A 27,274-nucleotide genomic window follows, 5' to 3' on the forward strand; every position below is an offset into this window, starting at 1 on the left:
TATTCAAAAATTAGTATAGAAAGGCAAAGAGACTAGACTAGCCAAAACCATTTTGAAAAAGAACAAAGTTGGAGGATTCCCACTACCTAATTTCAAGACTGCCTATATAGCTATAGTAATCAAGACCTTGTGATATTGAATAAAGGACAGATAGATATAGGTCACTGGAACAGAGTAAAGTTCAGAAATAGACCACACATATATGTTAGTTGATTTCTAAAATACCAAAGCAACTACCTGGAGAAAGGATAGTCTTTTCAACAATGGTGGTGAAACAGTGGGACATCATCTATGTACAAAGTATGGAACTTGACACATACTTCACATCATATACACAAACTGACTCACAATGAATCATAGACATATTTCTCAGAACCAGAACTAATAGAACATATGGAGAATATTTTTGTGACTATGGTTTGTGCAAAGATTTCCATAGACACCAAAGCACAATTCATAAAGAGAAAAAGAATTGATAAATAGGACTTTATCAAAATCTAAAACTTTTACTCTTTGAGACTTTTTTTTTCTTTTTTTGGAAAGACATTGTTAACAGAATGTAAATATAACCCCAGAGTGGGAGAAAATATTGACTAAATACCTGTCTGATAATGGACTGGTACCTGGAAGTCTTAGAACTCCATAATAAGAAAATAATTTAAAAATAGCTAAAGATTTGAACAGATACTCCACCAAAGATGATACATTTCAATAAGGCTACAAAAAGATGCTTAACATCATTAGTTATTAGAGAAATGCAAATTTAAATCATAATGAGGTAACCACTACATGCCTATTAGAATTGTTAAAAAACATGCAATGTATTGACTTTTGACAAGGATGCGGAACAGCTAGAATTCTCACACATTGCTGGTGGGAATTCAGAATGGTAGTGCCTCTTTGGAAAAATGTGACAGTTTCTTGTAGTTAAACATGCTTTTACTATACAATCTAGCATTCTTACAGATATACTTAAATGAAAATTTATGTTCACACAAAAATCTTTGGGGAAATGTATATAGTGGCTTTATAGTTGTCAAAAACACATACCCTTTAACTGGTGAGTGAAAAAACAACACTGTGCTACATCTATATAATGGAATACTACTCAGCAGTAAAAAGGAACCAACTACAAATGCACACAATATGGGTGAATTTAATTGCATTATGCTAAATGAAAGTAACCAGTATCAGATCATAATGTATGATTCCATTTATATGACCTTCTGGGACAAGCAAAATTGTAGAGATCAAAACCCGGTTAGTGGTTACGAGGGACTGGGATATTGTGTGAGGTCATTTGCTGAAGGTGATGAAACTATATTTAAGTCATAGAAAGCTGTTCAGCTCATGGTGGTGAATATACATTTTCCAGAATTCCAATTTTTCATTTGGAAGTTCAAATTTTATCTTCGGTGACAAATAACCATCAGTTGTTTTCCTTAAAGTTACTGCTTAATTTGTTCAGATTTGTAAAATTTTTGCCATTTATTTAAATCTGAATAACCATAGTTTGTCACCAGTTCTTTCAAGTAAAAATTGTTTGCAAAATGTGTTCTTCCCATCTTGTCACACAGAATTTTTTAAAAACAGATACTCAAGAGTCCAAATTTAATTATATTAATAATTAGTGTTAAGTAACAATTTAATTTTAATTAATTAATTTTGCTACTTCATTAAGGTCATCTTAAACGAAAGTGGCTTTTTTATATTTTTAAAGATTTTATTTATTTATTTATTTGACAGACAGAGATCAAAGTAGGCAGAGAGGCAGGCAGAGAGAGAGAGGAAGAAGCAGGCTCCCTGCTGAGCAGAGAGCCCGACTCGGGGCTCGATCCCAGGACCCTGGGATCATGACCTGAGCAGAGGCTTTAACCCACTGAGCTACCCAGGTGCCGTGAAAGTGACTTTTTTTTCTCCCCCTGCATGTGGCAGTAAGGAATATTATGTCTCTTTATAATCCTAGTTGGTACCATACTTGGTTGATACGGCCTTCACCCATGCCAGCAGTTTTATCCGCCATTGATTTTCACTGTGTACATAAAGATAGTGAAAAAAACAAACAAGTAAAGTATTAACAGAAGAAATACTGTTCTTGCACACATAGTAGAAAGGTCTCAGGGACCACAGGGGGTTTGCAGAAGACTTTTCGAGAACCTGCATTAAGGGGATTAACTCTCATTCTCAATTTATTTATTTGCTGCAGTATCATAGGGTTATGTTTGCTAGGGAAGACTTTTTAAGCAGTCTGTAAAATTATGTGTTTCAGAAGTAAAGTAAGTTAATAAGATACTCTGGTCTGAATATTCCTTATTCTGCAGTTCAAATACACTCCACCAGGTGGCATCATACCTCTGCTTGTTACCAACTCTTCCTAAAAATGAAGACACAACTTTTGATAAAGAATTTCTTCTAGAATTGCTGGTAAATATTAATGTTCTTTAAATTTTCCTTTTCTTAAATATGTGTGTTAATGAAAATTTTTTCCTGGGCTAAAGGTTAAGTAGGTCATTTCTACCTGTTTTACAAGTACATATCTGATTTTGCCAGATTTTTTATCTAATAGGTTTCTTTTCTTAAGTCTTTTACCTTTTAAAACTGCTTTATGGCATGAATTCATTCCATGCAAACATTTTTGAGCAGCTTCTGTGTCAGGCACTGGCTTCAGGCATTGGGATACATAGGTAATTGACACCATTCCTGCCTTTTAGAGGTCATAGTTATACACACACAGTTAATACGTACGCATTCATATTTATTTAACCTTTTATTTTGTTTTATTTTTATTTGTTTATTTGACAAAAAGAAAGCACAGGTAGTCAGAGAGGCAGGCAGAGAGGGTGTGGGGGTTCGGGGGAGCAAGCTCCCCGCTTGGCAGAGAGCCCTATTGGGGCTTGATCCTAGGACCCTGGGATCATGACCTGAGCTGAAGGCCCAGGCTTTAACCCACTGAGCCACCCAGGCACCCCTAACCATTTATTTTAAAAGTTACTTAAATATTATACCTTGGATATTAAGGCATACCTTTATCATTAGAAAGCTCAGGAATATTTATAAAAACTAAGTTATCACTGACTTGGTGGATTTAAGAATTCTAACGGAGTTTTCAGTCATTTGGGGAAATAATGGACTTTAACTCAAACTAATACTTTTTGGGTAAGGATTTATTTATTTATTTATTTTTAATTTATTATTTATTTTTAAAGACTGCATTTATTTGAGAGAGAATACAAGCAGGGGGAATGGCACAGGGAGAGGAAGAGGCAGGCTCCTCTCTGAGCTGGGAGCCCAGCTCAGGGCTTAGTCCCTGGTCCCCGAGATCTTGACCCAAGCCGAAGGCAGATGTTCAACCAACTGAGCCACCCAGGTGCTATTTTTTTTTTTTTTTTTTAGTGCAGTTTTAGGTTCACAGAAAAATTGAGGAATAGTAATATATTTTTAGCTTTAGTAAAATAATTCATAAAATGCACGAGTAAGGGGCGCCTGGGTGGCTCAGTGGGTTAAGCTGCTGCCTTCGGCTCAGGTCATGATCTCAGGTTCCTGGGATCGAGTCCCGCATCGGGCTCTCTGCTCAGCAGGGAGCCTGCTTCCTTCTCTCTCTCTCTGCCTGCCTCTCAGTGTACTTGTAATTTCTCTCTGTCAAATAAATAAATAAAATCTTTAAAAAAAAAATGCACGAGTAATTATATCCCACTATGAATATTTAAGTTGTTTGCCGTGTTCACTTTTATAAGTAATGATTTGGTCCCGGCTCATGTCTCTTTGTGCACATGTGTGGACATTTAGGAGAGGCACCTAGAAGTGAAATTCTTTGATTGGAGCATGTGCTTATTTAAAAGGTGTAAGATTCAGCCAAATTATCCTCTGAAAGATGTATGTTCCTACTAACAATGTATTAGAGTGTGTCTCCTTAAGCTCTTACCAGCATTGGATGTTACAGGTCATCCTAATTTCTGCCAGTTGCATGGTTTGTACAAAAAAGAATAGCGTGTTTTAATTTTTTGTTTTCTGTCTGCTGTAGGTTGAGTAGGTTTTTTTAGTTTGTTTTTTGTAACTCTGTATATGCATTTTTTTTACATGTATGGAACGGTCCTGGGCACACAGTTTTGTGGTTGTATTCCAAACTAATACTTCTAATATGGGGGGTAAAATATAGTCTCTTATTGTAGAGAAGATGATTATGCTCATTTTGGGGATAGTAACCAGAAGCTATTGGTAGCAGCTGTTTTAAGCTTGGTAACAGGTGTTTTAGTGCCAATTGGAGAGAAATTCTTGGAGTTTTAACTTAATTCAAGTATGGAAAATACTTTTTTATTGGTATGTTTATTTGTTTGAAGTGTATGTCTTAGGTACCATCTTTGCCGCCTTTTCATTATTTCTGACTACGAGTGCTTTCTAAAAATTCTTTGTCCTATTTTCTGACAGTGTGAAATCTTTTCTCATTAAGTCGGTTTTGGGGATTAATAATAAATTCTTACTATAAGAAATGAGTATTCTTTTAAAGAATCTTTCTAATGGACAATAGGTTTACGTATAAGGCTGAGCCTTTGCCTTTTACAGTCTTACAGCTAAGATTTGATCAATGAAATTTAAATATTTATGCCAACAAGAAAACAATTTTAAAAATTTATAGTGCTTACAGCATTATCTTTCATTTCCTCTCTCTCCTGAAGGATTTCCTTAGGCTTTGGATTCTTCTAATACCTGAATTATAATAAAGAAGTTGAAATATGTGAATTTTTTAGATGATGTCACACTCTTTTCTTTCCTAAAATAATACTCTCTTTACTGAGGAGAACATGACAAATTTTTCACATATATCATTATTTTAACTTGTTAATTAGATAACAAGCTTATTTCTGTGTTTGAGATAGAGGACTATAATATTAACAATGGAAATCTACATAGAGGTCATAAAGGCAAACTGATTTTACAAGGAAAATTGAGGCCGTGTGTGTGTGTGTGTGTGTGTGTGTGTGTGTTTTGTTTTGTTTTTAAGATTGATTTATTTCAGAGAGAGAGAGAGAGAGAGAGAGACAGCCTGAGCAAGGCTAGGGGGGTCGGATGGCTGAGGGAGAGGGGAAGGCAGACTCCCCACTGAGCATGGAGCCCAACACTGAGTTCTGTCTCCTGACTTGGAGATCATGACCTGAGCTGAAACCAAGTCATACACCTAAGCGACCGAACCACCCACGTGCCCCCAGGTTTTTAATAAACAAAATTTTCCAGATTGTTTAATTAGTAAAAGAATGAAAACTATAATCTACTTAGAGCTTAAAAGTGTTGAATATTAAGGGCTGTGGATTTTAAGGTCTTGGCATGTACCAGGCACTTCGATGCTGTTTTATAGTATCCGTTTCATTTTCATAAGAAACTTGAGAGGTGAATGGTATATTACCTGTTTTACCGAAAAGGAAGCTGAGATCAGGGAAGTTGAAAGAATGTGCCCAGTTTTTACATAGCTCATAAATTACAGGGACTTGGTATTGAACTCTGCTCTGATTTTCCAAAGCCCATCATAATTGGTACCTCTCTCATCTTTGATTTATGGAGAAAATGGAAAAATGAAAAAAACTCTCTTATAAAGTGCTACCATAACTGAAAGACATGAAACTTCTCATTCTGTACTTTATGGTGAATTTCTCCATAAATTATTTTGATTAAAAAAAAGATTGCTCTTACTTTCTGCATGATCCTGTTTCTTTTAGGTATCTCGTCATGAACGTCGAATTTCTCAGATTCAGCAGTTGAACCAGATGCCTTTGTATCCAACTGAGAAAATCATATGGGATGAAAATATTGTCCCAACTGAGTACTATTCTGGGGAAGGTACGGCAGAGAAGTATGGAATACAACTGTATTAGGAAATTTAGTTTAGAATTTATCGTATGTAACTAAAAATACCTCTATCGATTACATGCATTAGGGTAGTTTTCTGGTACTCTCAAGTTCAGTTTTAAAGCTGGAAACTATACAGTATTTTGAATACTGAATAGTATTAAGGATTTTTGAATACTTGAATAGTATTAAGGATTTTTGTTAAATTTAACCATGCCCTAATGTGTATGTGTGCACGTGAGAGCACACTACGCACACATGCTCAGACATTCACATGTATACATGTATTGGCATGCTATGTGTGTGTGTGAATACATATATCATCCTTTATAAAATATGACCATATCATAAAACTATGTTTTAAGGAGACCTAATAGTGGAGGAAGTATGGCTCTCAATATGTCACTGTAAAAGGCTTTGTTTTGTTTGGTAGTGTTTTATTTTTCAAAGCCTTTTTTAGAAGTTCTTTTGAATTTCTCATTAAACCAGCTAATGACCACCAAAAATTGTCAGTACTTAATAATAAACCCTTAGTTTTGATTAAAAATAGTTATTCCCCGGTTTATTTATCTATTTCAACAGATTTGTTCCTAAATGCTTTTGTTTATCCTCTGAGGTTGAGAATTTGCCACAATTGAGTATAGACTGAAGTACATTCTGACATATTTTGAAGGCATATTTCAAAAAAAAAAAAAAAACCAAGGAAATTTTTGAACAATGGCTTCATTATGAGAAGTTTGGCTATTTTAAAGATATTACCAGTGGTAATTTATTTAAAAGAAAAATAGATACTTCAGAATCATATGCTGAAGCCATAACTTCAGTAAACCCATAACTTCAGTAAACTTCAGTGCACCAAAGTTGTGCTAGATTTCAGAATAGGCAGGCTTCATATTTTTTTTGTTCTTACAAAGGTCATGCCTTGTTTTTTCACTTTCCTAAGTTGCTCATGCTAATAGCATTTATGGCCATGCATGTATGAATCTAACTCTTCATCTAATCAGTTCCTAAAAGGCAAATACCACTTAATATTTGTCTTATCAGTACAGAACTTATGTGTCCTTAAACATGTATAGTCTTACATCTAGCTTTTGGTGCTATTCAGTGATGTTGCTCTGAGTTTAAAAATACATTTTGCTTAATATGTAAGGTATTGTTCTTTACCTCCTGTAATAGTGAAGGTTAAGGAAAGTGTTTCGGAACAATATTTGTTGCCAGGTGGTTTAACTGTAATAAATCTGTCTTCAGATGTTTGGCAATGTCTTGCCATTGTTCTTCAGTGACCATGATGGCATCGTGTTTTAGGGGCTCAGTAGTTGATGCTAATGAATAGGCAAGGATCAAAGCTAATACTGAATGTTTATACAGACTGTTTTTCTAGCTCCCAAAAAGACAAAATAAGTGAAACTGGTACAGATATTTAAAGAAATATAGTTAAGAATTATAAAGAAAATCCTTGTAAAATTTTTTGCCCTAATTTTAATTGAACCTTTTAAAGAAGATAAACACAAATATAGAAAGCCACACAACATAAACATAAGGCTTAACAAATTATTATAAGGGGAATTACCACCTTATTGGCTATCCCAGAATCCTCCCATAAGCTCCTTCCTAGTTACTGCTTCTCCCTCCACATGAAAGTAACGATTTCCTGACTTCCAAAGCAATCACTGTTTATTTCTTCATAGCTTTATCACTGACTTGTGCATCCATGTATGATAGTCAATCCTTCACATTTTTTAAATTCTTTTACTTCACAAATGCCCTCTGTATCCCCTTTCTTTTCTTTTGAAGAACCTGAGTTATTTGATCTGTATAGTTTTCCACAGTCTGGTTTTTTCTAATTTACTGCTCAGTGTACAGTTGAGTATGTCTTTCTACTCTTTATTTTCTTGCAGATTGGCAGCTGAATGCAGAGGCTTGGTCAGGCTGACATTTTCTCTCTGGCAAGATTCTTGGTGGTGCTGTATTCTTTCATCAGAGGCACTGACTGGTTGTTTTTGTATGTGTGTGATATAAGTAGCCATTGCAGCTTAATGGCTAGATTTGTTAATTCAATGACATTTGCAAAATGGTCACATTTTAATTCTTTTTTTTTTTTTTTTAAATAAAATTATGCTGTCCAAAGAGACATTTTCCCTCAGCCTCTGGCCTGAACGACACTGAGTTAGATTATAAGTCAGAATTTGCTAACATATATGATGTGAAAACTTTTTTCACATAGATGTTTTTGCCCTTAGGTTTATTATTGCTTTGGTAAGAACGGATTCAGATGATGAAAATAATGATTTTCCAGTAAAATGTGTTTATTTTGAGGTTCTTTTTTTTTTTTTAATCTTTTTGATATTGCAGCTGAGGCTTACTCACTTATTATCCAAGGGAAATAGCAGTTACTGAAGATACTAGAAAGAATATTGTTCATTAATATAGTCAGAGAAGGGAAATAACTCCAGGAAGAGCATACAGCCAATACCTTATCCTTAAAGTCTGGCCAAAAGGTAGAGATTCAGAACACAATAGCACCCTTTGGAGATAGATTAATATGTTGTAATATACTAACTAATTAACTTTCATGGTAAATTTGTCATGGGCTTAGTTTATGGTCATTATTTACTTCGAGCTTTGCCAAATATATATTAGGGGTAAAGGAAGAATTTTTAAATTACTCGAGACTATATTAATTTTAAGTATCTTCAGCTACTTTTGAGAAGCCTGTTTGTATATGAATCAGCAATGTACGGTTATATGTATTAATGAGTTTTATCCCAACTCTTAATAGATAGCATTTGTTAACATGGTTTTTCAATTTCTGTGTGAAAATAAAAATAGAACCTTATCAAATATGCTATATTTAGAGACATCATTAAATTAAACTCTTAACCAAATTTGTAGTACATTTCTTTATACATAGTGCAGTTGTCTAATTAAAAGAATAATTCAGATGTGGATGTTTTTTCTTTTTCAGGTTGTCTTGCTCTTCCCAAGTTGAATTTGCAGTTTTTGACTCTTCATGATTACCTCTTAAGGAATTTTAATCTCTTCCGCTTAGAATCAACTTACGAAATTAGGCAAGACATCGAGGATAGTGTCAGCAGAATGAAGCCTTGGTAAGCAAATCGGTTCCATTTGTAATGAAGAGGTGTAAACAGTGACTGATACAACCTCTGTCAGAAACCTCATAAGTGTATTTAGAAATAGTATGCCTGGCATGAAGATGCCCTCTTAAAATATGAAATATTCACTCTTTGAGAAATTCTCTAATGTGGATTAGAGTATATCAAAAGTGCTAAAATATATATATCTGGGTACTTGGGTGTGGTGCTGGGGGACTGGGGATAAGGGAGGAGCGGTCTTCATTTTTGGAGGATGGTAGGGGGAGAAATATAGGGGGGTGAGTATGTTGGACATTAGCAAAAGGGTAAAGAGGGAGCGTATGGGCTGACCAGCAGGCCTTTACTAGGACAGGACAGTTTAAGTCCTGGGAGCTTATGATAAAGGGGTCTTCTACCCCAGCTGCTCTTGTGGCTATCACCAGTATCTCAGTTAGCCTCTCTAAGGAACCTGGCAAGAGATGAGGAGTACTGCTGAGCTTCACATGGCATTGAATGTTGCAAAGTCTTGCCAGGTCCTCCATCCATAGATTACCTTGACTAAACCATCAGGATTTACTTTGGGAGCCAGTTGAGTAGTTCTCTTTATTTGAGGAAGTCTTCTGCTTAAACTCAACTCCCCACTTGCTAGCTCATTTCTGGAATTCTGTTAGCTAAGAAAAAATTTTCATTCTGGTTATTAGAGGCAGCTCTGTATTATGAGATTTGTGAAGGTCCGTTTTGCTTTTTAGACATGAAATAAATGCCCTTCATTCACTATTTCATTGTACGTATGAAATTGATGAGAGTAAGTTATATGTCCTAAGTGACTGTGAATCTATAAAATTGATTTTTATTATATTCTGGTCATTATATGACCAGAATTTTTTTTAAAAAAAGCTTAACAAGTTTGTGAATGTGAATGGCTTCAGGTATCTTCCAGGCTTCTCTCCTTACTAATTATAGAGAGCTACATGGACACTATGATTATGATCTATTTTTTTCACTTCCACATTTTATTTCATACACAGTTCTATTTTTTAATTAGTTATTATGTGAAAAGTTATTCTGGGTGAGACTATACAACACAACATAAAGTATTTTTGACTTAATAATCAGTTGAGTCAGTAGGCAGGGTAGCACTGTGAGGTTTGTATACTCGCTGGCTGATCATCCCTGCCCACAGCTTTGCTGGAATTATTGCCCATTGTTTGGACCCCGGGGGTGTGCTTGATCAGAAGGCTTCCTTTCAGTTTATGGTTACCTTGGGTTATACATGCTCAGATTCTAAACCTAATTTTGGCCATTTTGCAAACTAGGGATTTATGAACTAGCTGTTTATCAAATAGAATTCACTTACATTTTACTTAAATGCCAAATAAAGCAAAAATACTTAAGAGTTCTTATGGTCTATTAATAAAGGACATTTTTTAAACTTATATTATTTTCTGCTAAGGGAAAGAAAATGTCATTTTTCAGAATTAACTTGTGATAATAAATTTTTCTAGATTTTCATTCCTAATTGCCCTTCATTGAAGGCCTTTAAGAATGATGAGATCCAAAAAGAGGCCAAGCTTCTTTCTGTTTCTTGTGTGCTGAAGGTGGAAAGTAGGGGCATAAATTTTACTCAGTGCTTGGTACTAACGATCACATACGTATTCGGTCTGCTGAAACCACTGAGCAACATAAGAGAGAATGTACTTATGATGGGCAGAAATCTATCCTTTTTAATTACTCGTGTCATAGGTAGATTTTATAAGAGGAAAAAAGTGTTGGGGAGAATAGATTAGTGGTTGTCTGGGGGTAGTAACAGAATTGACTGTAGTCAAATGAGAGGGATCTTTTATACATAGGATGGAAATGTTCTCAGATTAGATTGGATCATGGGTACACAACACTGCAAATTTACTAAACAGCATTGAATTGTGCATTTACAGTGAATGCATTTTATTGTATGTAAGCTATACTGTAGTAAAATTGTGAAATATGGAGGAGATAATAGTTATTACAAAAGGGCTTAGACACAAGGTAATACCTTTAAGAAATTCCCTATATTAAGCAAGTCATCGGATGCAGAACTTTTATTTTTAATTAGTTTCATTCTTTGATGTAGAGTTCTACATTTTTCTTATAACACAAAGCCTTTACCTGGGATGTAGCTTTTCTTTATCTGTGTAAGCATGTCACTTTTGGCAGTACTTTCCAGTTTTGGAGTGCTGCTGGAGTATTTATACTACACATTTCCCAGATATACTACTTAATGTAAAATCTAAAACACCAGTTACACTAACCTAAGAAGGAAGAGTGGGTATTTGAATGTTAGTGATTCTGGTTATTATAACTAGCTTGATTATTTTTACCCCCAATCTATGGCAGTACCTCTTAAATGATTCAAATATTACCCTAAAGCAAGCATTTGCATAGATACTATCGTTTGTTGGTTTGTTTTTAATTTTTAAAATTCTGCTTGTTCCAAAACAGCTTATAGAAATACCTAAATGCATAAAGTGTGAACAGTTGAGACTGTCTTGATGAAGAGAGGAAAAGGATTAAAATTATTACTCTATTATAATAATATAGATTATAATATAATAACAGATTATTATTATTACAGATTTTTCTTGACAAAATGACTCTCCTATTATGTATATAGAGTTATCTTTTTTCTGTGTCTGTGGGATAAATACTCCTCTTTACTTCACTTTTTTTTTTTTTTTAATTTATTTATTTATTTATTTATTTATTTGACAGGCAGAGATCACAGGCAGAGAGGCAGGCAGAGAGAGAGGAGGGAGCAGGCTCCCTGCCGAGCAGAGAGCCCCATGTGGGGCTCGATCCCAGGACCCTGGGATCATGACCTGAGCTGCACGCAGAGGCTTTAACCCACTGAGCCACCCAGGCACCCCTTTACTTCCCTTTCTTTATTGGACCATATCTGCCTGTTCATAACTACTGAAGGTATTCCCTATATATTGGGACTTAATCTTTTTTTGAGTTTAGAAATAAGTTACTGATGTCAGGGCTTAGTGGTTAAATATGTGTTCCTCCTTACTAATTTTCCTTGACAGAAGTTGGGAAAAAGTCATTTTTTCTTGGAGTAATCATGTGCTTCTTTGCTTTTCAGGCAGTCTGAGTATGGTGGTGTAGTGTTTGGTGGTTGGGCACGAATGGCCCAGCCTATCGTGGCTTTCACTGTAGTTGAGGTTGCCAAGCCAAACATAGGTGAAAACTGGCCAACCCGAGTTCGTGCAGATGTTACCATCAATCTGAATGTCAGAGATCACATCAAAGATGAATGGGAAGGTAATTTCCTATTTCAAAAAATAAAGTTACATTTTGCCTTTTTAGTTGATAGACTTCCACTTAGAAAATTGGCAGAGTACTTTTATTAAACATTATTCTTCTAAACATTTATGAAATTTTATCTTTAAAAATTGTCTTTGTAATTATTAGTAGTAAAAATATTAAGGATCATACAAGAATAATTGTCTTAATACTTTAATAAAAAGCATAAAATAGCATGCATATCACAGGATTTTGAAAATTGCAGTTTGCAGAGCTGAGAGGAGAGCTCTATTTAAATCCAAATTTAGTAAGATAGTATTTATGAATATGTAGGATCAATATAAAAAGAACCAAAATATTACTGTTCACTGAAGAAAGGGGGGAAGCCACATATAACTTGTACACATGCAGAGCTAGTAAAGCAAATTTGTATTTTTAAGAGATAAAAGCCGCCAAAGTGAAGAGAATAGAGATAAAGTTGCCGGAAAATAAAGATACAAAATCAAAATCAGACAAACTCAAAAGAAATTTTAAGGGGATCTGGTAAAGCAACTCAGAAATAGATATAAATAATAGTTTAACTATTTGCATCAAAGGGAGGAAGTCAGAATTAGTGATATTAAGTGTATTCAAGGATAAATAATAGATGTAGAGAATTTAGCTGAGTTATTTCCCCTATTCTTTTCTAGGCAAGATTTTAGGTACAGGAGTTCTGTGTCACAAGGAATTTTATTTAGAGGCAGATATGTTCAGAGTTACTAAGCCAAGTAGACTGAAAACACTGGTAACACCTGTGCCAGAAATGACACATGACCTAATTTTTAAGTGTCACTTTTATATTTTTCCCCCAGCTGTCTGTGAGAGCTCTTGCTTGCTGTCCTGTTGTGAGAAACAGTAGCTGGTAGATTTTATCTCTTTCCACCTTCTTAGCATGCCAGAAGGAAAAGGATAGTCCCTTAATAGATCAGTTTTCAGAAATTATTGCTCCCAGTATAGCTGTTTATAACCATAGGGACTATATGATATGTTTATCCAGTAATTCTAAAGGAATCCAGCACCAAAGCTGACCACATGTTTGACATGTGATCACTCTAGTGGGTATAGTTTGTGACAAATTGTTTTTGTATTCCTGTATCCTTCAAGAGTTCTAATCTAATCTAGTGCATTACACATCTAGAATGCTGTATATCTTCATTATTGCTAAACCTTAAGAAAGACATTATTTTTCTGAAGAAGGTTTTTTACTTACTACCTTTGGCATTTAAGAAGGTACTAAAATAAATACTATTTTACAGTTACCTAAGCTTTCCTTCATTACTTTGGAGACTTCTCTCAGAAGAACATTAAACAGTCTTTTTTTTTCCCTTTCATTCTTTTAAACATAGACCTCTGATAGAATGAGAAATGTAATAGATAAATTTTGATGAGCAAGCGACAGAACAGTAGGGTATTGTGGGACAAGTGATTCATAGTATGAGGCATGGTGGGAAGAAAAGTGTTTTCTGGGAGGCCAGAGCCAAAATTCAGGTCCTCTGTTAATCATAGATGGAGTAACTAAATAGAAAATGGAGGCAAAAAATGAGAGGAAGTTTCTTTAGTAGTAATGAATATTGTCCTGTAGGAACAGTTTTGAAGAGTTTAAGCTAAATATATGAAACATTGTTCTTGTGTCTTCAAAAAGGTATGAAGTTCAGGGCCTTATCCTCTCCATTACCCCATTTTAAAATTAAGAAAACATAATTACGGACACCAAAATGCAGGATTCTGCTCCAGAGGCACAGCCAGGATGGAGTGGATACATATGGTTGAAAGGAGAAAGGTAGTTGAACTCACCGTTACATAAGGACTTTTTTAATGTAGATTTGAGATGTCCCACAGTGAAATGATCTGTCTTAGTAGGGAATATGCAGTCATCCCTCAGTGATACCAAAAAGTGACACTGGTAGGAACTAAATTACTTCTCAGGGCCACCTCTTTGACTTGAACACATAGATGTTGTAATGAGCTATGCACATCAGAAGTCCTAAAGGCAGTACAACTCTACAACTCAGATAGTAGAACAGTTCACCTTAGTTCTCATTGCTTCTCCTGCTTCTGATTTGTTGGGAAATAATAAAGTAGTTATTGTTAGTCAGAGCAATTATTACTAGCACACTTAAACCTCACTCCATATTAAGCCAGAATGGTCCCAGTACTATTAGCCACACACTGACATTGCTGATTTGATTTAGTTGTATATTTTATTACAAGATTATAATTTTGCATTTATGTCATACAGTGGCTAACAAAACAAATCAGGAAAGAAATGAAGGTTAAGTGATATGCCGTTACATGGATATATGATGTAAATTTATGTCCCTTGTCTTCCCATGTCTCTACTTTTAATAGAGCTGGGGATCTAGTTGAGTCCAGCATTTGATCTAATGACTGAGAAGCTATGGACTTTGGCACAAGTTTCCTATTTCTTGTCATTTACTTATAAAAATTTTTATTTGCCAAATGAAACTATATATATCCAACCATGTTCTGAATTTGGTATCTATAAACAGTGCTTTTGTGCCTTGATGAATTATTCTTGCATTGACCTCTTTCAGAGAATGCAATTAGACTGTTGTTGGAATGACAGTGATGAATAGTTTAAACTGATGTTAGAAACCTGCTAAGTATGATATAGCTGGATTATATGCCAACCATATTTTCAGTTATTTATTAAGAATGCTAAAACTAAGAGTGATGATGAACATCCAATTTTGGAGCTCTAACATGACTTGAGGACTTACTCAGTAGTGTATTCGTGGCATAAAAGTTTCTAATGTTAACATAAAGAGAAATTTTCTTTTAACTACTCTTTTCAAACATTGAATTTAAAGATTATAGGAAAACCCATAATTATATTACAATGCAAATGTAATCATTGATCACCTTTGGTACTTCACATGTTTCTTAAATCTCCTAAGAGGATGACAATTTGCCAACAAAAGACTAAAAACAATAACATTCTGATAAATAAAAATGTCTTTATGTTCTACCAGGTCTTCGTAAGCATGATGTATGCTTTTTAATCACTGTACGGCCCACAAAACCTTATGGTACTAAGTTTGACCGGAGGAGACCTTTTATTGAGCAGATTGGCCTGGTTTACGTCAGAGGCTGTGAAATCCAGGGCATGCTGGATGATAAAGGGCGCGTCATTGAAGACGGTATGGCAATCTGTAATTTTGAAAGAGTATGTGTACATAATGATAAATTTTTGTGCTGTTTTTATTTTTGCATCTTAAGTAATATTTTTTAGTTATTTTTATATACTGAATCAACACAAAGAATTATATATAAAATATATATAAGGTATCTACCACCCACTTCTAGAAATAAATAATACAGTTTCTAAACTTTTTTTTTTTTTTTCAGATTTTAGTTATTTGACAGAGATCACAAGTAGGCAGGGAAGCAAGCAGAGAGAGAGAAAGAGAGAGAGGGAGGAGGAAGCAGGCTCCCTGCCTAGCAGAGAGCCCGATGCGGGACTCGATCCCCGGATCCTGAGATCATGACCTGAGCTGAAGGCAGAGGCTTAACCCACTGAACCACCCAGGCAGCCCCAATTTCTAAACTTTGTATTAGATATTGGAAAGGACAGGATCTTTTGAAATTACCTTTATTTAAAATTTTCCTTTTATAATACTTTACAATATTGCCTTTTTTAAAACCTCCAAACACCTCTTATGACATATTTGCCTAATTTTTCCTTCTTAAGTTTTATTGATTTGATGCGTTGTAGCAGTGGCTCTCAGTTGGAAATAGCACTACCCTGTATTTTGAAATGAATTTTGGTATTTATCTTGTCATGTACTGGGGGTAGGAGTAGGGGACAGTGAATTTTATAGAGGGTGAAATTTGATGGATGGGGTCTAGGGATGCTAAACATCTAAACAGAGCTACCTTGGGGCACCTGGGTGGCTCAGTCAGTTGAGTGTCCGATTCTTGATTACAGCTCAAGTCACGAACTCAGGGTGGTAAGATTGAGCCCCACCTTGGGCTTTGTGCTGACCCTGGAGCCTACTTAAGATTCTCTCTGTCCCTTTCTGTCTGCCCTTCTTCTTCTATCACCCACTCACACATGGCACATGCCCCTACTCTCTCTCTCAAAAAAAAAAAAATTAAACAGAGCTGCCTTGTAGAAAGAATTGTCATACCTTACATGCAAACATTACCCCATTTAGAAATACTGCCTTACTGGATTTGTCAGCTCTTTGATTTCTCAGTCTTATCATTGGCTTTTCCTTGAAATTCTTTCTTATCTTGTTTGACTTCTTGTTATACTTACTGTTAAATTATAACTGCATCTATTTCCAGGGCTTATTCCAATTTGTTTATTAAACTTCTCTCAGAACTTGAATTGCTTTCTACCTGTGATTTTAAGATTGCTCCATTATTGAAAGTGCTGGTAATTAAGCTGATCTTATCACTAGAATAAAAGAAAATAGGAAAGTGGAATAACCATAAGGTCACATATTGGGACTAGAGTTAAAGGACTAAGACAAAAGTAAGGAGATGAGGCAAAGGGACAAGAAAAAGCCTCTGAGCTTTCAGCTATTAGTATATGAGATTTCCTTTCACACTGGTGATACTAAGAATGGAATGTGAAAGGACAAAAAGAGTGATCAGTCGAGTGCTATGAGTAACTGACAAAAAGTAAAGTTGTTTGACTTTTAGGGCTCTTATTTTGATTGAGTACATATACAGAAAATTGCAGTCTGTGGCCTTGCATCATAAACATTACATCACAAACATTTTTCTGGGAAAGAAATAGTAAGAATTTAGGAAAAAGAGAAAATATTTTCAGCCTCTAGGCATTTGAAAAGGATGAGTGGAAAACATTCTAGTCAGGAGAAGGACTGGCGTTCAGTGTGAACAGTTTACTCCTCATTTCTGGAAAAGGAATACTGCTAACTTACTTTGATACTTGAAAAGTCTGTATTTCACTTACCAAACTTTTTCAAAATGTCTAGGACCTGAGCCAAGACCCAATCTTAGAGGAGAGTCGAGGACATTTAGAGTGTTCTTGGATCCAAACCAGTATCAACAAGATATGACTAATACTATACAAAATGGAGCAGAAGATGTGTATGAAACTTTTAATATCATAATGAGGAGAAAACCAAAAGAAAATAACTTTAAGGTAATTTTTAGGCTATGTAACTAAAAGTACTCTGTCCAGTTTGAGTTAACTTCTAAAACATAAATACATAAATACTAGATAAAAGAATGTTTTGTTAAGGAAATGATCGCTGCTTTTATTCTCATTCTAAACAATTCTCTTATATTCTTAACATGAAGACTAAATATAAAAACTTAAGAAAATTTATTTACTAAATCGATTTTGTCTTTTGATAAGTTTAGAAACTCAGCAATATAAATTAATCCACATCAGCCTCCTGCCTTGCATTTTGTGTATTAGATGCTCAGAATAGCTAGTATAAGGTAAAGAAAACTGCTTGTTTATTGTTTAGTGGGAGTTCTTTTTTAAATCAAAAGTAAATGTACTTCCAAATCACTTTATGAACACAGATGTGAGAGCCTGTGGTTTTGAATCACTTTATTATATAATACGTTTTACTCCTTAGCAGAAAAAGGGAGGTTTAGGGGCTAGAGAATTTTACTTTTATAACTTAATGGAGATAAGGAGTTTTGATAAAATATGTTTTTTAATTATTTGAAACTACTACATTATAAAATGTAAACATTGAATTGTTTTAGCATTTGGTAACACTACCTTCTGTATAAGTACCTTTCTTTTTTCTCTTCCCCCAAAACATAGTGCTTCTTATGCATTGTCAGTTTATTGCCTTTTTCCCCCCTGTTCTTGTTCTTGAAGACGACTTCAGATACAAAGGAATTTATTCCCCATTTTGCCCTATTATTGAAGACAGGACAGCAGAAGTACTCTTATTTCTTTTTGTCTCACAGTCCACATCCAGTCCATCAGTCAGTCTGGTTAGCTCACTACCCCCACTGACAGCACGTCCAGGCCACCCTCATCTCACATCCCTGCTTCCATTCTCCACGGCTCCTCTCTTTCTGCTATTCTCCACATAACTACTGAATATAAATTATGCCTTGGTACCCTGTTCAACACTCTAATGGTTTCTTATCATAGTAGAAAATTATTACCATAATCCAAGAGGCTCCTTCATTATCTGTCCTCTGGCCACCTCTTCAACCTCATTTTCTAACACCTTTCCCTGATATGTTCGATGGCAGATGTGCTGACCTTTGTGCTGTTCTTTAAGAATCCAAGCCTTGGTCCATGGTGTTCCCTCTACCAACACAGTCTTCCTCCCAGGTATTTACCTGGATCGCTCCCTCCCGGCACATAGGCAATTCTGCTTAGATGTTAACTCCTAAAAGAAGCTTTTTTTTCTGGAAATCTTAACCAAAGTAGTATTTCCTCTTCTTTTCATTCTTAATCTAATTGTCTTTATTTCTCCTTACAGTCTTTATTTTACTTGATGACTTGATTTGTTTTTGATCTGATTTCACCATTAGAATGCAGGTCTGTGAGGGCAGGGTCTCATTCGTTTGCCTCTGTTTTGCTTCTCAGTAATGACTGAATTTCAGTCACACTTTACTAAAAATGAAAAAAAGTTTCTTCCTTATGTTCATTTGTTTGACAATTTTATTTAATGCCTACTGTGTGTCTGGCATTGTACTAAGTTGTATGGAGCCAGTAAAGTTGAGTAAGACACAGCTTATGTTTTTAGGGAGTTTAGACTACCAATAAAGGAAGTTAAAAATATAAACAAGTAACTACCATGAAATGTTAAAAAGTGCCAGAAGTCATAAGAAGGATGCAGATAAAAGTGTCACAGAAGGAGTGCCTGGCTGGTTCAGTCAGAAGAGCATGTGAGTCTTGATCCTCAGGGTCATGAGTTCAAGCCCCACACTAGGTATAGAGATTACTAAAAAAAGATAAACTTTTAAAAACAACAACAACAAAGTGTCAGGGGAGGTCAAAGAGGCATTCAGATTCCAGTCCAAGAAACTGGGGCAGTGATTAACTCTCCTTTGTTTGGGAAAGGACAGATGCTCTTTTGGTGTCTTTGGTGTTTTGTTATCTACCTGGGCAGCATTCCTTACTTCCTTCTCTCTTTCTCAATTGGTATAGCCTGTTCTGAACTGGATGTTTTATTTCTTGCCTAAATAGTTGCACTAAATCACTTCTTCTGCCCTAGCCCTGTTCTCCTGGTCAGTCACCTGTTTTTCATATGCCTCCACTGATCATTTCAGTCAGCTTCTCAAAACATTTCTGTTACTTTCCATTAATGATGAAATAATCCAAGGTTCCTTCACAGGAACCTTGTTTGAGCAAAATTGAAATGCCACTTTCCTCCATGAAACCTTTCCTAAGGTCAAAAGTCTTCCCTGCATGTGTCTGTCTTGGAACTGTTTTCCCATTGTATTTTATAATATTCTGTATTATTGACCACACTCTGCCACTTTGTGTCATTGCTTAAGGACATATTTCCTCTCCCTACTAAAATTTTGATTTTCTTAGAGAGTAGAGCTCTTCTCTTATCCATCATTATGAGAACATACTCATTGATGTGTCCATCCAGTGATTTACCCATCTCATAGTAAAACTTCCTAGATCCCTGCTCTCATGGAAATGATATTCTAGTGGGGATTAGACAAATGATAAGCAGGTAACTTAGTACATGAATAAGAGAATTTCAAGTAGTGATTAGTGCAAAAAAACAAAAACAAAAAAAAAAAAACAAGGTGATGTGACAGGAGTGTGAATAACACACACTGTCCTGTTACTTTGTTGTCCTGTTTAATATATAGCATTTGTGACATAAAAATGGCTGGTTTTGTTATTTTAGTCTTTGTAGTTAATAGCCTAGCCTTCTCATTTCTATAGAGGAGATAGAGCACTTTGTCTAGAAGTAATTATTAGAAAGTCTGAAAGTTTGCCTTGACTTTTGGTAATTTTGATAATGTATAGGTTAACAATTACAATGACTTTTTATTGTAGAATGTTTCATTCTGAAATTTATTTGACATTTCACTTTTTTTGTCTACTTTATTTTTTATTTCTAACTTTATTTCTTCTAACAGTGTTAATTTTAATATTTTTAAGTTATGAGATGTTTCACAACTGAGGCATATATTAATATGTTTCTGGTTGTGTGTCATCTTAGCATGGAGGAACTATTGCAATAAAAGAGTTCTTCTCTTTTATTATCTGCCCAGGAATTTCTAAGAAATTCTACTCTTTAAGCGTTTGTTCTATAATATTCTCTTATTGTTATGTAGTCCTGATCAGGTTTTCTTTTTGCCCAACGGGAGTCAAGTGATGAACTTATTTATGACATTCTGTCTAAATGAACTCCTAACGGATAAACTGTCCTTGCTAAGTTTGGTCTTTTGTTTAACTCAGTGTATGGTATCAACTGAAAATATAGCTGTTGATTCAGTCTAGCCAAGCACCTGTCAGCAAAAAATAGCTTCTTGCCCTGAAACACTCGGGAATTCTGGATTAGTGCAGCCAGCTCTGCATTCCACTGAAGTGCAAATGTTTGAGATGGCTTCTTGACACAACCCTTTTCTGTCCTCTCCCTGACAGGCTGTGCTGGAGACCATTCGGAACCTGATGAATACTGATTGTGTGGTACCTGACTGGCTGCATGACATCATTTTGGGTTATGGGGATCCAAGTAGTGCACATTATTCAAAAATGCCCAATCAGATTGCCACTCTTGATTTCAATGATACGTTTCTCTCCATCGAACATTTAAAAACCAGCTTTCCTGGTCATAATGTTAAAGTAACTGTGGATGACCCAGCTCTACAGATACCCCCTTTCAGGTAAAGTCAGAAGTGGATATACTCCTTTCAGACTTTCTATAGCCAGTGTGAGATAGGCCATGGGACTCTAGCTAAAGTTTTGAATATCTTGATTGTGTTTGGGCAGTCTTTACCTTCACCATATAATGATTGGGATAAATTTACTTTATTTGATTATATTTCTTAGTATAGAAAACAATTTTAAGACCATAAGAAAAGTAGCCTCACGTCTGATAAGGGATCAGTAAATGCTTGTTGTCTGAAGAGCATTATATAAACATATTTATAGCATTTGACTAAAGAAATGTGTCTGCCTATTATGTATAATCTGGTATATTTCCTAATTAATAGACATAGTCATGGGATGTTGAACTTTCTTTTGTTTTGATTTCAGAAAAATTCTATTTTTCTCATAAGTTTGCTTGCTTTCACAAAACTTAAATAATCACAATATAGTTATATTTCATGTTAAAGAAGCTTTGGTTTTAATTTTGAGTAGAAGTGGAACAAAGCACCTGAAGCAGCAACTCATCACTCTTCCCTGAATACTATTACATGGAAGAAGTGTACATAGAGAATTCTTTTTTTTTCTTTTTTTTTTTTTTTAATTTTAAATGTATTCATTGAACCCCCCAGGTAGTGGGGGGCATTACTTCCTGAGGTGTCCCTGACACCAGGTTAAGAACTTCTGCCTTAAGGTGCCTGAGTAACTCAGTCAGCTAAGCAACTGCCTTCGGTTCAGCTCATGATCTCCAGGTCCCAGGATCAGCCTGTGTTGGGCTCCCTGCTCAGTGGGAAGTCTGCTTCCTGCTCTCCCTCTGCCCTTCCTCCTGTCTCCTGCTTGTGCTCTCTCAAATAAATAAAATCTTTAAAAAAAAAAAAAAAACTTCTGCCTTAAAGACTTGACATTCTAAGGGTTGGTCATAACGGGGATTCAGCCTGTCTCTCCAGCCTCATTTTCTCTACTGTATCCATTCTAGCAGAACTGGCCACTTGTACTTGAACCTGTAATCTTACATATTCCCGGAATATCTTCCCTTCCATGTTTGTATGTCTAAGTTCTTGGAAACTCATCTTTTTTTTTCTTTTTTTTTTTTAAGATTTTATTTATTTATTTGACAGAGATCACAAGTAGGCAGAGAGGCAGGCAGAGAGAGAGGAAGGGAAGCAGGCTCCCTGCTGAGCAGAGTGCCCAGTGCAGGGCTCAATCCCAGGACCCTGGGATCATGACCTGAACCCAGGGCAGAGGCTTTAACCCACTGAGCCACCCAGGTGCCCTGGAAACTCATCTTTGATGCCATCTCTCCCAAGAAGCCTTTTCTGATTTAAGGAGAGACAATGGGAAAAGCACTTTACAGTGCATGGATATAAGCATAAAAATTTTCCTTTCTGATTCTCCTTTCATCAGTTGACTTTTTCTAATCTGAACACCATTAACACATATTTTAATGCTTTTAAGTCTGCTCTTTTCGGAATATATGTACAGATAGTGAGTTCCTTTAAGCCATAAGTGTTTCTTTCTGATCTGATTATATTTCATACAATGTCATGCACAAGGTAGGTGGTTGGTAAATGTTGTTAATGGTAAAAATGAACAAAGATCTTGATTTTGTAGGATAACTTTTCCAGTAAGGAGTGGAAAAGGGAAGAAAAGGAAAGATGCAGATGGTGAAGATGAAGATACTGAAGAGGCAAAAACCTTAATTGTTGAACCTCATGTCATTCCTAATAGGGGTCCTTATCCTTACAACCAACCCAAACGGTAATTTTACTGTCTATTAATTGTAATAATGAATAGTAGTTTGTTATTTTAGATTAATAAAAGTTTAAATTTTACTATGCCTTTAGAAACCCCAGGAAACTTCTGTTTCTGGACACTCTTTCCTTGTATTCTGTTAGACAACTGAATAGCTCAGGCATTTTTGGCCATTCTGTAGTTACATTTCCTAAAGGAACACTTTTGGATACTATGAGAAATAAATATTGAAGAGCTATCTTAATTTGAGTGCAGCATTCTTACTTCATGACGATGTTTTACATGTAGCAGCTACCCTCATGCATCAGTGCCGTGGCTAAAAAAACGGCATTATATTTGGTATTAGATTGGGAACTGGAACTTAGACATTCCAAGTGAAATATAGGATGAGCTCAGTGTATTGAAAAATAACTTTTCTTTTAGTCTTTTCTTTCCATAACATTCATTTGGTTTTAGTTGGTCAGTAGAGGATGTAGGTGAAGGAAATCATTCAGAAGAGATTGGTTCAGCCATGTAAGATGTAAAAGTACTGGAGATTTGCTATCCAGCATTGTTCTTATAGTTAGCAATACTGTACTTTGCAGTTAAAATTTGTTAAGAGGGTCAGTCTTGTCGTTTTTGGTTTTTTGTTTTACCACATACACTCAAATGCACACCCACACACACCCACCCTCCCAAAGGGCTGGGGTTGAGGCAAGAAAAGATTGGGAGAACAGGGGCATATACGGAGGAGGCATTTAGACATCCGATCATTGTTGTCTAAGGTTTTACCAAATGTTGTTCATCTGTGTTTTTAACCAACTTTTTATTTACTCTTGTTTCCAGTAATACAATTCAGTTTACTCACACACAAATAGAGGCTATCCGTGCTGGGATGCAGCCTGGGCTGACTATGGTAAGAGGGTTATTTTTACACGTTTTTACATGGATTCAGACAGGAGGTAGGACTCGATATTTAGAGTATATTTGAAACACAAAAACCCAACTGAATGTAAGCATTTGTAAGTCATTGTGGCCTTGTTTGCATATGGAGATTTTGCTTACTACTTATTTCAGTATTCATAAATAAAGTTTTATTGGAACATAACTATGCCTATTTGGTTATGAATTGCCCCTGCCCAGTTTTATGCTGTAATAGCAGAGTTAAAGTACTTGTAGCAGAAATTATTTGGCCTGCAAAGCCTGAAATGTTTACTTGCTGGCCTTTTACAGATAAAGCCTGCTGACTACTGATTTAAAAGTGTGTTTCATTTCCAAGTATTTAGAAACTTTACTGTTATTCTTCCATTTAGTAATTTCTGGTCTAAGTCCCTTACGGCCAGAAAAAATACTTTGTGTGATTTCAATTTTTAATTTTTTTAAATTGCTCAAGTTTGTTTTGTGATCCAGGATATGCTCTGTCTTGGTGAATATTTCAGTACACGTAAAAAGAGTGTTTATTCTATTGTTTTGGGGTGGAGTATCCTCTGTATGTCAGATTTATTTGGTTCAATATTTCTTTGTCCTTGCTGATATCCCACTGCTATTTCTGTTGATTACTGAAAAGGAGTATTAAAGTCTCCAACTACAGTTATGTATTTATCTGTTTCCGCTTTGATTTCATTCAGTGTTTGCTTCATGTTTTTTAAAGATTTATGGATAGATACACACATTCAGGGTTGTTACGTCTTCTTGGTGAATTAATGCATTTATTATTATGTAATGTCTTTCTTGGTAATTTTTTTTGTTCTGAAACATACTTTAATATTAATATAGCCACTACAGTTTGCTTTTGAGTAGTGTTTGCATGGTGTATCTTTTCCCATTATTTTATTTTTAACCTACCTATTAATGTTTGAAGTGAACTTCTTGTAAATAGCATATAGTTGAAGTATGTTACCTCCTTCGTTCTGACAATCTCTGTCTTTTAATTGATGTGTTTAGACCATTTACATTAAATGCAATTAATATGTTTAGATTTATTAATTTTTCAGTCTACTTATAAATTTATTTATTTGAGAGGGAGAGCATGCATGTGCATGCAAACAGGGGGAGTGGCAGAGGGAGAGGGAGAAAGAGTCTCAAGCAGACTCTGTGCTGTGTGCAGAGCCTGACATAGGGCTCCATCTCAGAATCCTGTGATCGTATCCTGAGCCAAAATCAAGAGTTGGACACTCAACACTGAGCCACCCAGACTCCCCACAAAGTCAAACATTTAAGGAACTCTAGAGAAGAAAAATCTATTATAAATTGGCCATTCATCTTTCATTCCTGGAGTTTTAAGTTTGCTCTGCTATCACTTCCTTTCTGTCTGAAGAACGCTTACCACTTTTAAGAGTAGGTCTGTTAACAGTGAATTATCTTTGTTTTTTTTTCTTGTGAGAATGTCTCTAAATCATCTTCATTCTGTAAAGACACTTTCACTGGACATAGAATTCTGTGGAGTACTTTCCTTTCAGAACTTCTAAAATGTTACTCCACTTCCTTGTGGCTTCAATGGTTTCTGAATGAAACCCACAGTCATTAGAAACATCCTTTTCCTATATGTAATGTTTCATTTTTTTCTGGTTGCTATTAAGAATTTTTCTTTAGTTTTCACCTATTTAATTAAAATGTGTCTGGGCTTGGATTTCGTTTCTTTTTTTTTTTTTTTAAGATTTTATTTATTTATTTGACAGAGATCACAAGTAGGCAGAGAGGCAGGCAGAGAGAAAGGGAAGCAGGCTCCCAGCTGAGCAGAGAGCATGCCCGTGCGTTCTTGATACCAGGACCCTGAGATAATGACCTGAGCTGAAGGCAGAGGCTTAACCCATTGCCCCTGGTGCTACCCAGGTGCCCCTGGGCTTGGATTTCTTTGGGTTTATTCTGTTTGGAGTTTGCTGAGCTTCCTGAATCTATTTAAGTCTAATTTAAATTAAATTAAGTCTAATTTAAATCTAATTAAGATTTAAGTCTTCTGCCAGATTTTAGAAGTTTTCAGCCATCATTTCTTCATATATATTTTTCTATACCATAAAATTTTCCTCTTGTTCTAAGACTTCAGTAGCATAAATGTTGGACCTTTTAGTATTGTCCCATAGATTCCAAGGTTCTGTTTATTCATTTGTTTTCAGTCTTTTCTCTCTGCTTGTTTTTCTGTTGCTCTATCTTCAGCTTCACTCTCTTGTCAATTCTGTCATTGAACTTATCTAGCAATTTTTAAAATTTATCTCTCAGTTTTAGAATGTCCATTTTCTAACAATGTGATAAATTAGGAGTTTGATATGTATTCATCTCCTGTTTAGGTTGTGGGTCCACCAGGTACTGGTAAAACAGATGTTGCAGTCCAGATCATATCCAACATCTACCATAATTTCCCAGAGCAGAGAACTCTGATTGTTACTCATTCTAATCAGGTAAGAGTGTGTATGTGTGTGAATGCGTGCATGTGCACACACATATATAGGGTGGATGGTAGGCAAGATAAAGGAGGGAGATGAATGAAAGCACAATGGAGATTTCTGCTTGTGTGATAACCTGGTCATAGGTACAACAGAATACTGAAAGACTGATGAGTATAGTGTTTGCTGTTAAGTTACTCTTGGATTGTTACTGGTCATAACCAGACTATATTAAGAAAAAAAAAATAATCTTTTATTTCTAATGGAGAGGGTCAAAATGTGGGAAAGCTAAGAAGAATTCTTGGATGTATGGTCAGGTATTTAGATTAAATTAAATTGCTCCCCACCATCTTGCATGCTATGCTGAAGCTTTGAGATTGAAAGCATTAACCATTACTGGTAACATTTTTTTTTTTTAAGGTTTTATTTATTTGACAGAGATCACAAGTAGGCAGAGAGGCAGGCAGAGAGAGAAGGGGAAGCAGGCCCCACTGAGCAGAGAGCCCAATGCAGGGCTTGATCCCAGGACCCCGAGACCATGACCTGAGCCAAAGGCAGAGGCTTTAACCCACTGAGCCACCCAGGTGGCCCTGCTGGTAACATTTTTTATCCTTTAGTAGGATGAATATTACCAAAAGACTAAGGCTCAAAAGTATTAACATTGGATTAAGTTATATATCCTTATGAGGTCTACATATGAATATGTGTCACATGGAAGGACTACTTTATGCTGTAGATTCAATACGTAAGTCATTTATAAACCACTAAAGCAATAAAGACAAACTTTTCTCAAATAATGTCTGAAAAATAATCTTTATATCTATGTGTGTGCTATGGTAGTTCTTCTAAAGCTGTTACTATCATAGAAATGAGTAGGACAACTAACATTCACTAGCTCTTTTGTAAATGTGACAGGCAGCTCTCAGAACATCATGAAACTTGCAGCATAGTCTAACCTTCAAAGGTACTTATGTTCTCTAAGTGGTGATTTCAGTTGGCCACTTCCTTAAGATTTGATCTGGGTTGGTTTTTTTTTTTTTTTAATTTGACAGATCTGGGTTTTTAGAATGCAAAATGTCACTTACTCTATTATTTATCAACTT

The 27,274-nt window shown here is 35.5% G+C and overlaps 1 protein-coding gene across 1 annotated transcript in view; it reads left to right on the top strand.

Annotated features, from left to right (window-relative positions):
• AQR (aquarius intron-binding spliceosomal factor) overlaps positions 1 to 27,274 on the top strand; it is a 101,957-nt gene that overhangs the window by 47,581 nt on the left and 27,102 nt on the right. Inside the window, exons 15-24 of the mRNA XM_082734290.1 lie at positions 2,322 to 2,424; positions 5,709 to 5,829; positions 8,804 to 8,945; positions 12,052 to 12,230; positions 15,245 to 15,412; positions 17,219 to 17,388; positions 20,836 to 21,077; positions 22,672 to 22,818; positions 23,638 to 23,707; positions 26,076 to 26,186. Coding sequence (XP_082590416.1) covers positions 2,322 to 2,424; positions 5,709 to 5,829; positions 8,804 to 8,945; positions 12,052 to 12,230; positions 15,245 to 15,412; positions 17,219 to 17,388; positions 20,836 to 21,077; positions 22,672 to 22,818; positions 23,638 to 23,707; positions 26,076 to 26,186 — 1,453 coding nt within the window. The remainder of the gene's footprint in view (positions 1 to 2,321; positions 2,425 to 5,708; positions 5,830 to 8,803; positions 8,946 to 12,051; positions 12,231 to 15,244; positions 15,413 to 17,218; positions 17,389 to 20,835; positions 21,078 to 22,671; positions 22,819 to 23,637; positions 23,708 to 26,075; positions 26,187 to 27,274) is intronic.

Source organism: Mustela nivalis (genome assembly GCF_964662115.1).
Source record: "Mustela nivalis genome assembly, chromosome: 6".
NCBI classification, from domain to species: domain Eukaryota; kingdom Metazoa; phylum Chordata; class Mammalia; order Carnivora; family Mustelidae; genus Mustela; species Mustela nivalis.